General features: G+C 33.2%; 1 protein-coding gene across 1 annotated transcript in view; it reads right to left on the reverse strand.

The window, feature by feature from the left end:
• Window positions 1-12,030, reverse strand: part of COL21A1 (collagen type XXI alpha 1 chain) — a 240,435-nt gene that overhangs the window by 104,954 nt on the left and 123,451 nt on the right. Inside the window, exons 7-8 of the mRNA XM_049092201.1 lie at window positions 11,112-11,237; window positions 6,818-7,369 (exon numbers count right to left, since the gene is read on the reverse strand). Of these exons, the coding sequence (XP_048948158.1) occupies window positions 6,818-7,369; window positions 11,112-11,199 (640 nt within the window). The 5' untranslated portion in view covers window positions 11,200-11,237. The remainder of the gene's footprint in view (window positions 1-6,817; window positions 7,370-11,111; window positions 11,238-12,030) is intronic.

A 12,030-nucleotide genomic window follows, 5' to 3' on the forward strand; every position in this document is an offset into this window, starting at 1 on the left:
AGAGAAAAAGACAGAGTTTAGTTAAAGTAATAACTAAAAACTTCTCAAGTCCAGGAAAGGTTATGTACAACCAGATTAAATAATCAAAAGAAATCCACATCAAGAGATTATAATCAAATTGTCAAAAAAAAAAAAAAAGAATTTTGAAAGCAGCAAGAGAAAAGCAGCTCATTATTTACTACTGGCACCCACCATATGATTATTGGCAGATTTCTCAGTAGAAACCTTGCAGGCCACAAGAGAATGGGATGATCTACTCAAAGTGCTAGCTGAGAGAAAAAACTGCCATTGATGGGGCACCAGGGTGGCTCAGTTGGTTAAGTGTCTGCCTTAGGCTCAGATCATGATCCCAGGGTCTTGGGATCAAGCTCCACATCAAGCTCCTTCTTCAATAGAGAACCTACTTCTTTTGCTCCCTCTGCTTGCTGCTCCCCCTGCTTGTGCTCTCTCAATCAAATAAATAAATAAGATGTTTTGAAAAAAATTTAAAAACTATAACTGGCAGAAATATTCTTCAAAAATGAAAGAGAAAAAAAAAAAAACACTTTCCCAGATTAAAAAAGGCTGAGGGAGTTCATCATCCTGCCTTATAAGAAATACAGAGGAAGTCCATTAAGTTGAAATTAAAGAACATTAAACAACAACACAAAAGCATTGCAAACTATAAGACACTGTGGTTATGGACACGGGTAACGCAGTCAGTTAGGCATCTGACTTCTGATTTCAACTCAGGTCATGAGCTAAGCGTTTTGAGATGGAGCACTAACTTGGGCTCCATATTAGACATGGAGTCTGCTTAAGATTCTCTCTCCCTCTCCCTCTGCCCCCGCCCCCTGTGTGTGCCTGCTCTCTCACATTCTTAATCTAAGATAAAAAACAAATCTTAAAAAAAAAAACCTCACCGGTTAAACATACAAATTCAGAATACTATAATATTGTAACAGTGGTATATAAATCACTTTTAATTCTGATATAGAAGTTAAAAAACATATAAACAGTAACTATAACTGTAAAAATATACCAATGAATATTGAACATAAGATGATGTAATTTGTAACATCAATAGTAAAGTGTGAGGGCAGGGAGAAGCAAAAATATAGAGTATTTGTATCTGATGAAAATGAGTTATCAGCTTAAAATAGACTGATATAACTATATGATGCTTTATGAAACCTTTATAGTCACCACAAAGGAAATACCTATACAAAATACACAAAAGAAAATGAGAAAAATATCAAAACATGTCACTACAAAAAAAAAGTGAATGAGGCACAAAGGAAGACAGCAAGAGGGAGTAAAAAAGGCATAAGGCAGGCTGAAAACAAGGAACAAAACAGTGATATTAAAGTCTTCCCTATTGCTATTTAAGATGTAAATGGATTAAACTCCCAAATAAAAAGACACAGAGTGGTTAAATAGACAAAAGAAAAAAAAACAAGATCCAACTACATACTGTCTATAAGACATATACTTTAGGATTACAGACACACATAGGCTAAAAGTAAGGAGGTGGAATAAGACACTGTGCAAATGGTAACCAAAACAGAGCAAAGGTGGCAATACTTAGACAAAATAGACTAAGTCAAAACTCAACTATGACAAAGAAGGACATAATATGATGGTAAAGGGGTCAATTCACCAGCAAGACATAATTTTAAATATACATGAACCCAACATCATGGCACTCAAAAACATGAAGCAAACACTGACAGAAGTGAACGGAGAAATAGCAGACACAGAAACAGAAGATACAATAATAAGAGACTTCAATATTCTATTTCCTATAATGAATAGAACATCCAGACAGAAGACCAAAAAGGGAACACAGAACTTGAACAACAGTATGGACCAAATGGAGCTAACAGACAATGCAGAACATTCTACAACACAGCAGAATACACATTCTTCTTAAGTGCAAATGAAACATTCACTAGGATAGATCACATGCTACTTCAAAAAATACATCTTAACAAAGTTAAGAAGACTGAAGTCATACCAAATATATCTTCAAACCATGACATAATGAAACTAGAAATTAAGGGTAGAAGGAAAAGTGGAAAATTCACAAGTATGTGGAAATTAAACAATGTGCTCTTGAACAACCACTGACTCAAAAAAGAAATCAAAAGAGAAATTAGAAAATATCTTGAGACAAAAACTAAAACACAGCATTACAAAATTTATGGAATGTGGCAAAAACAGTACTAAGAAGAAAATTTATAGCAATACAAATCTACATTAAAAAGGAATAAAGATCTCAAACAATCTAACATTATTCATTTAAAAAAGAAAAACTAGAAAAAAAGGAACACCTGGGTGGCTCAATGGGTTAAGCAATTGCCTTCAGCTCAGGTCATGATCTCAGGGTCCTGGGATGGAGCCCCATATTGGGCTCCCTGCTCAGCAGGAAGTCTGCTTCTCCCTCTCTGCTGCTCCCCTGTCTTGTGCTCGCACTCTCTCTCAAATGAATAAATCTTTTAAAAAATTGGGAAAGAATTGAGCCCAAAATTAACAAGAGCAAGAAAAAAATTGAAATTTTAATCATCTTTAAGATATTTAAGATTAGAACAGAAATAAATGAAAGAATAAAACAAAAAAATCAAAGAAAGAGCTGATTTTTTTTAAAGATCAACAAAACTGACATAACTTTAGCTAGATTAACTAAGAAAAAAAAGAAGATTCAAATAAATAAAACTAGGAATGAAAGAGGAGACATTACAACTAATATCTCAGAAATAAAAGGATCTTAAGAGACTATAATATTCATGTAATGACAATTTTCAGAACTTAGAAGAAATGCATAAATTTCTAAACTATACAACCTACTAAAACTGAATCATGAAGAAATAGAAAATCTAAACAGATGTGTAACTGATAAGGATACTGAATCAGTAATTAAAAACTTCCCAAAAAAGAAAAACCCAGGACCAGGTGTATTCACTGGCAAATTCTACCAAACACTTAAAGAATTAATGTCAATCCTCAAATTGTTACAAAAAAACTGAAGAGGAGGGAATACTTCCAAATTCTTTTTATAAGGCCAACACTTCCCTAACAAAAGCCAGAAAAAACACTACAGGAAAAGAAAACTACCATATTCCTGATAAATATAGATGCAAAGGGACGCCTGGGTGGCTCAGCAGTTGAGTGTCTGCCTTTGGCTCAGGGTGTGATCCCAGTCTGGGGATCAAGTCCCACAACTGGCTTCCTGTGAGGAGCCTGCTTCTCCCTCTGCCTGTGTTTCTGCCTCTCTCTCTCTGTGTCTCTCATGAATAAATAAATAAAATATTTTTAAAAAATATAGATGCAAAAATCCTCCACAAAATACTAACAAATTGAATTCAACAGCAATATAAAAAGGATCCAAAAAAAGCATGCATCATGGCGAAGTGGGATTTATCCATGAGATGCAAAGACAGTTTAACCTATAAAATTAATCAATGTGATACATCTCATTAACAGAATAAAGGATAAAAGTCACAGGATCATCTCAATATATGCAGAGAAAAATTTTGACAAAATTTAACATTCTTTCATGATAAAAACACCAAATTAAGAAAAGAAGGAATTTGCCTCAACATAATTAAAGGTTATATATGAATAGCCCACAGTTAACATCACAATCAATAATGAAAAACCAAAAGCTCTTCCTTTAAGATCAGGAACAAGATAAGGATGCCCACTCTTGCCACTTCTATTCAAGATAATATTGGAAGTACTAGCCAGAGCATCAAAAGTAATAAAATACTAAGGAATAAACCAGGGAGGTAAGACTTGAACGCTGAAAACTACAAAAGATTGCTAAAAGAAACTAGAGAAATCACCAAGAAGTAGAAACATCTCATGTTCATGGACTGAAAAACTTAATAATACAAAAATTTGCCTAACACCAAAGTGATTCAATGCAATCTCTATCAAAATCCCAATGGTCAGTCACAGAAGGACAAATACTGCATGATTCCACCCTTATGAAATACCTAAAGTAGTCAAAATTCATAGCAACATAAAGTAGAATGGTGACTGCCAGAATGGGAGGGAGAAGGAAATGGGAAGTAGCTAGTCAATGGGCACAAAGTTTCTGTTATGCAACATGAAGCAGTTCTAGATATCTACAGTACAACACTGTGCTTGTAGTTAGCAATACTGTTCTATACACTTAAAATTTTTAGGAAGTTAGATCTCATATGTTCTTTACATTTAAAAAAGAATTGAAAAAAATTAAACTCTCAAAGACATTATTTATCAGATAAAGAAATAATTGTCCATTACAAAAAGATCATTCTAAAATAAGGAACTTGTTGAAGAATACACCTTTAAGGAAATGGTAGATCTATGAAGATGAAATAATCCATGTGAGACCAAAGAAGTAAATAATATTTTCTTCACTGTGGGTCATTCACAGCAAGAGTATAAAAGTGAACAGTATTAGGAAATGGTAATCCTATATAATAAGCACCTCAAGGTAGAACTGAACCATTTGTCAAAAAAAAAAAATTCGTCAAAAGTGCAGAAACAAATTACGTGATTTGACGCTTCTGCCATACAATAATGCATTAATAATAATCTAATAGTTTTTAAAAAGTTGAGGGAAAAAAGCCCTTATATTCCAAGAACAATTTCAAAAACTATGTTTTAAAAGATGGCTATTGTACAGCATGTTTGTGAACTGAGTAGACACAGACATTACTTACATTCTTTCTTTGAGTGTGCATGAAGAAATATTTGGCAAGATTACAAATTTAATTTTTCTCTTACAGACTGGACATTTTTGCTAAAAGAATATTTTACTCCTTTTAAGCACAGCTACTCTTCCATGTGTAATTAGAATTTTTTAAATAGAATGCATTTATCAAAATACATATCTACAGAATGTCTCTACAGCAAGTACTGCCCAGACATACTTAATCAAATTTATATTTTAGGATTTAAAAGAATGGTAAGTAAATATCACCATGAAAAGTCTGCTTTAATAATGAAATATACCTAGCTTCAAACCCAAGAATTCTAACGACAAAACCAAAGAATTCTTACAAAGTATTTAAAAATCTATGTATGTCAATTATTTTTCAATAAAACTGGGAAACAAATATAAATTCCTCTGTTCTGTTCAAATGACAAAGGTCAACACAGTCTTACTGTTAGAGCCATAAAAACATAACTGTGATGACTATTTCTACTTGCTATAGTACCTTTTTAAAAGTTTGATTAAAGAAAATGCTTAATTTCTATCACCTTTTTTTTAATTTTTTTAAATTTCTATCACCTCTTAAATAACCAAAATAATCTTAAATGTTTTTCTGTAGTATAGCCCAAAACAAAGATAAAGAAAATAGAGAAATAAATTTGTTTTCTAGACCACAATCACTTAGAAATGTTTCTATCAAATGTGAATCAGCCTATTTTTGAAGCTTTTGGAAAAAAACTTTTTTCCATTTTACATTAATATTACTTTTTAGGTATATTATATATTAAATGCCTATAATATTACAAACAAATTACACTCCCCCAAAATAACATGAACATAAGCATATCCATCTGCTAACAGGATCAGTATATACCAAAAACTGGAGCTTCTCCAGACCATGGACTTATAAACACAAAGTTAGATTTCATGGAATGATATAAAAATAATTGACTAGTAAGTATTAGATTTTTTAATGTTCTCTTACTGATGGTAGTAACTTAATCTCTCTCAAGTGCAATTTTTAACAGTTTTCCAGAGCTTTAACAATGTTAGTAATTTGATCTTTCTTTTTGAAGGAAATGAGATATTCCCATTCAGAATTCTATATATGAATATTATTATTTATAGTAGAAAAACTTAGAAATGAACTAAATACTTCCACTGAAGAATGGATAGAGAAGATGTGGGATGTATATATGTGCATATATACATATTTATTACTCAGTCATCAAAAAGAATGAAATCTTACCATTTACAATAGCATGGATGGAGCTATAGTGTATTATGCTAAGTGAAATAAGTCAGAAAAAGACAAATACCATAGGACTTCACTCAAATGTGGAATTTAAGAAACAAAACAGATGAACATAGGGGAAAAAAGAGGCAACCCTTAAAACAGACTCAACTAGAGAGACCAAATTGAGGGTTGATGGAGGGAAGATGGGTGGTGGATGGGCTAAATGGGTGATGGATATTAAGAAGGTGCTTGTGATGAGCACTAGATGATATGTGTAAGTGATGAATCACTAAATTCTACTCCTGAAACTAATACTACACTATGTTATCTAACTAGAATATAGGTGAAAATATTTTTTAAAAAGAAGAGCATACAAAAAAAGGAAATTATTAAATTATTGTGGGAGACTGAAGTTGTCTGCTATCACGTTAATAGAGGATGAAATTTTACATAAAATAATAGAATATACAATAGTATGAAATTATTTATATAATCTTATCCTTATTTAGGCACAGGAATAAGCTCTCAGACACACAGAAATTTAAAAAAGACTGGGATGAAGAAGAAAAACTCATTAACAAGAATAATGATCATATGTGACTTAGATATACTCTTATTTTTTGTGTGCATTTTCTTTTATCTCCACAATTAGACATGCTGTAAATGAAAAGAAAAAGCAACAGTAAAAGTATGGTACTTTCCAACCATAGATTTTTTAAGTAATTATTTCTAAAAGCAAAATTTATCCAGAATAAATTAAACACAAAAACACATGTCCACCTCAATTCTAACATAATAATTTGACATGAAATATAAATGCACTGGTATAAATAAGCAGGTTATAACAATATGTTAGAAATTTTAATTATTAATTTCCAAATTCTATTAAAGCTTACCTTCACAAAGTTTCTGCTTCATCACCTCCCTTATTTTGGATATTGCAATATAGTCTTCCACATAAAACACGTAAGTAGATGAAGGCTTATTGGCAATAGCTCTAAGTTCTGCATCTTCTGTTTCTGAACCAACGCCAATAGCAAATAATGTTATTTTACTATCTCTTGCTGCTTCTGCTGCATCTTTAACTTCATCTTGGGATTTACCATCTGTAAGTACTACTGCTATCTTAGTCAGAAACCGTGAGGACTTGGCAAAAAGGTAATCAAGTGCAAACTGGATGGCCTTTCCAGTCCTTGTGTTTCCGCCCAGGTAATGTATGGATTCCATTGCTGCCACCAAATTCTTTCCTGAATCATGGCTTCCAAGAGGAATCTCCAATACAGGGTAGTCACTATACTGGACCACTCCAACCTGAATAAACTTCGGTCCTATGTCAAAGTTTTTTGTGATATTGACAAGCCACTTTTTCACTATTTCAAAGTTTTCTGGACCAACACTGTAAGAGCCATCTAGGATGAAAACTAAATCTGTTGGAGCAGTACGACAACCTAAGTGAAAAAGAAAACCATCAGAGCATATTTGTTGTATGAAAAGCAAAACATGGGAGGCTTTTAACTGCATGATCTCTAAGTAACCTGATGTGGGGGGATCCTTTCACAACATACATGTGTATCAAATCACCATGAGGTACACATTAAATATAATACAATTTTATATGTCCATTATACCTCAATAAAGCTGAAATTTTAAAAAGAAAAAATAACCAATTCATAGGAGCTTTGTGAAGATTAAATAAGATATATGGCCTAGCTCAAGAAAACTCTAAATGAGAGCTATTATTTGTGTCAACATTTTTAAATCTTTTGTCTTTAAATTTAAAGATTAATGGTTCAGCTTTAAAAGTAGGGGGAAAAAAAACACACACTGTATATAACAGACAGATCTTTGTAGGGGCAGATATTACCATAATGAAACATTTAATTCCATCTCTCCATTGAATAAATGAAAACACAAAAATAAATAAGTATATGATTTTCAGCTATACACTAACAGTATTCTTTTAAGTTATCAAGGAAATATGGTTAGTTTAATGCAAAGCTGAGGTATTTACAAAAATATAAAACTAGTGATGGGAGGAAGAAATTTAAAAACAAAAATTTTTTTTTGCCAACATCTGGATTCAACTAGCTAGTAAAGATACATATTCTTTGATATAGTTGATAAAAGTTTAGTGATCCAAGGTCACCAATGTAATCTACTCTTGCAATACATGCAAGATGAGTGTTTAAAAATCTGATCTCTCTTTAGCCAATAATCTTGTGTGAAGTGAATCTTTGTTATGAGTACAAAGCTATTTCTTTATCCACACATATATAGACTGTTGTTTCAAGATACCAGGAAACACATGTGATCAGCACACCTTAGAGTTCTACTGGAGAACAAAAAACTATCTTTGGTGTAAGTTACACCTAGACAAGTTCTAAGCATTTGTGGAAAGAAAAAAAAAACTTAACTTCCTTTTCCACAGTATTCAGCATGCCTTCAACCCTATTTCATTATATATATAAAATACATATATATATTATATATATATAAAGTATATATATATATATATATATACACGCTTTAGTGATCAGATGCCCAATATAATGATTTATTTTCTGTAGACATCACAAATAAGATATCTTAATTGCAAAGGAAAGTCCCGGGGAAAAAACAATGTTCAGGGACAACTAGTATTTGTATTTCATTGTATTTCTCCATTTGCTTAGAAGTAAAATCAATCAATCTCTCTCTTTTTCTTTCCCTCTCCTTTCCACTCTTTTCCTCATATTTGTCTACTTCCATATCTGGGATGACAAGGCTCACATGAAGATGCCTCAATTTTAAAGTTAACTCACCTATTACAGTAACCAGCCAAAATAAAACACTATTGTTGAACATGTAGTCCAGAGATTACCAAGAAAAATTTTAACTGCCAAAATATAGGTTTATCTCAAAAATGTAATCATGATTATGATGTCACCCTTAGGGTAGTGGTGCAATCCAAAAAAGCATGAGGGACATTATTCCAACATCCTCTGCCATGGTGAACACTGTCAGAGTTCAGGCCAGGGACAGCAGAAATGGAATTCTGCCCCAGAGGAAAGTTTTCTAACCCAAGGGAATGCAGTTCTTCTGGGGTTTTTTGGAAGCTGGATTGGGATTACAGACATATGCTTTTGTTGGGCTTTTGTGGGAGAGACAAAAGGACAGACAAGTGATGTTTGGAGAGTTCTTCAGGGTTGTTCTTCCTCAATACTATGAGACTCACTGTCTAGACCTGCCAGTGTTTGTATGTCACTTGATTCAGTGTTTATAAACTAGTACAGGGTTATTCTTGGCCCTCCCTATCCCTTTCTAGAGCCATGGACCATATATTTCATAACTGCAAGGTTAGCCAAGAGCATGGGTACAAAAGCAAGCACTTCCATTTATAAAGATTAGACAAAATACCACTCCAAAAGACCTCCTCCTTAGAGAGATGAATCATCAGTGTCAGAAAAAAAAATAGACTGAAGATCAAAAGCATAGTTCAAATACTAGTTACAGCTCTAACCAGCTGTATGGTATTAGGTAGGTTCCTTGAATTTTGTGAATCTCTTTCCCTATTCTAAAAACAGAGAAAAGAATATATACTTGGTTCTGGGTGCATGCTGATCATGTCTTACAACGTATTAATTTCCACCATTGTAGAATACAAATCAAAACCACAATGAGATGCCACCTCACACCAGTGAGAATGGTGGAAAATTAACAAGACAGGAAACAACAAATGGTGGAGAGGATGTGGAGAAAGGGGAACCTTCTTGCACGGTTGGTGGGAATGTGAACTGGTACAGCCACTCTGGAATACTGCGTGGAGGTTCCTCGAAGAGTTAAAAATAGAGCTACCCTATGACCCAGCAATTGCACTACTGGGTATTTACTCCAAAGATACAGATGCAGTGAAAAGCCAAGACACCTGCACCCCAATGTTTATAGCAGCAATGTCCACAATAGTCAAACTGTGGAAGGAGCCTTGTTGTCCATCAAAAGATGAATGGATAAAGAAGATGTGATATGTGTGTGTGTATATATATATACATATATATATACATATATATGTGTGTGTGATATGTGTGTGTATACACAAACACACACACACACACACACACACACAATGGATTATTACTCAGCCATTAGAAACGATGAATTTGCTTCGACATGGATGGAACTGGAGGGTATTATGCTGAGTGAAGTAAGTCAATCGGAGAAGGACAATCATTATATGGTTCCACTCATACGGGGAATATAAAAAATAGTGGAAGGGATTAAAGGGGAAAGGAGAGAAAATGAGTGGGAAATATCAGAGAAGGTGACAAAACATGAGAGACTCCTAACTCTGGGAAACAAACAAGGGGTAGTGGAAGGGGAGGTGGGCAGGGGATGGGGTGACTGGGTGATGGGCACTGAGGGGGACACTTACGGGATGAGCACTATATACTATCCGTTGGTAAATTGAACTTCAATTAAAAAAATACAAAAAAAAATAAAAGAATATCTACTTTGTATAGGCCTTGAGTGGATTAAACTGTGTTATACAAACATTAAATTTCTTATTAATAAATTTTATGCAAGTTGAATCAAGTTGTTAAACCATATATTTTAAGTGCTATAGAATCCATCATTAATTTATAGTAGAATGTTTATGAGTTTTAAAATATGATTATAAGCAAACTTGTTTAAAAGAGGCATGATATCTATAAATAATGGCCTGGGTAGCAGAACTGCAATCAATATAACTCTCCTTCTCTAATGTAAGCTCTTCTATAGGCAATTAGAATAACAGTCACCATCTACTGAGATGTCACTGTGCTAAGCCATTAACATACATTATCCTGTTTACATGGATTATCTCATTATCTCTATGAGAGAAGCTCATAGGATGGTCCTAATAAGCCTATGAGGTAGGTACTTTATCTCTATATCACTAAGCCCTAAATGGCTGAGCATAAACTCAATACCAGATCATTTATTCCAAAGTCTGATGGGTAAAAGAGAACAAACAATTACCACAGAATTTTCTCAAAATTACTTCTGATAAAAGCTTTTATTCTCAGTTAATACATAACGTAGCAATTCATTTCATTTTAGGGAATTCTAGCATTAAAGACAATAAGAGTAAGGCCCTTAAAAGAATTGCTTGATATTCCCTAATTTGATTTCCACAATCAATTTGCTGATAACAAAAATGCTGATAGTTCTTACTTGATCTTATTTCCCCATCTTCAGCTAATACAGAATTCTGAAGAAGCAGGACCAAAACTATCCAAAGAAATGTAATATGGTGAGCCATGTTTCTGTTTTCGTTCTAATATTTTGGTTTTAGGATTCCTAAAGAGAAAAAAAGAAAAGAAGTGAAGTTAAATACATTAGAAAAATAAAAACATATACCTACCCATTATAAGTTTAAATTTTTTCATTGTAATACCCAGTTGGAGTAGTTTTTACTAGCCTTACAATAATTTCTATTGAAAATAGCCATATTTTTAAAAAGAAAGAACAAAAATAGCCATATGATCCTCTTAATTGATGCAGAAAAAGCATTTGACAAAATATATCATCCTTTCTTGATTAAAACTCTCCACTATGTAGGGATAGAGGGAATATACCTCAATATCCTAAAAGCCATATACAAAAAGCCTACAATGAATATCATTCTCAATGCAGAAAAGCTGAGAGCTTTTCCCCTAACATCAGGAACAAGACAGGGATATCCACTCTCACCAGGGTTGTTCAACATAATACTACAAGTCCTACCCTCAGCAATCAGACAACAAAAAAATAATAAAAGACATCCAAATTGGCAAAGGAGGAGTCAAACTCTCTCTCTTCACAGAAGACGATATTTTATGTGGGAAAACCCAAAAGACTCCACCCAAAAATTGCTAGATCTCATACAGGAATTCAGCAGTGTGGCAGGATATAAAATCAATGCAAAGAAATCAGCTGCATTTCTATACAATAACACAGACAGAAGGAGGAGAAAATAAGGAGTCAATCCTATTTACAATTGCCCCCAAAACTGTTCCAAAAACTATGGAACACTCATGAAACAAAGAAATGGAAAAACATTCCACACTCATGGATTAGAAGAACAAATATTAATAAAATGTTTATGCTACCC

Source organism: Canis lupus, chromosome 12, assembly GCF_003254725.2.
Source record: "Canis lupus dingo isolate Sandy chromosome 12, ASM325472v2, whole genome shotgun sequence".
NCBI classification, from domain to species: Eukaryota; Metazoa; Chordata; class Mammalia; order Carnivora; family Canidae; genus Canis; species Canis lupus.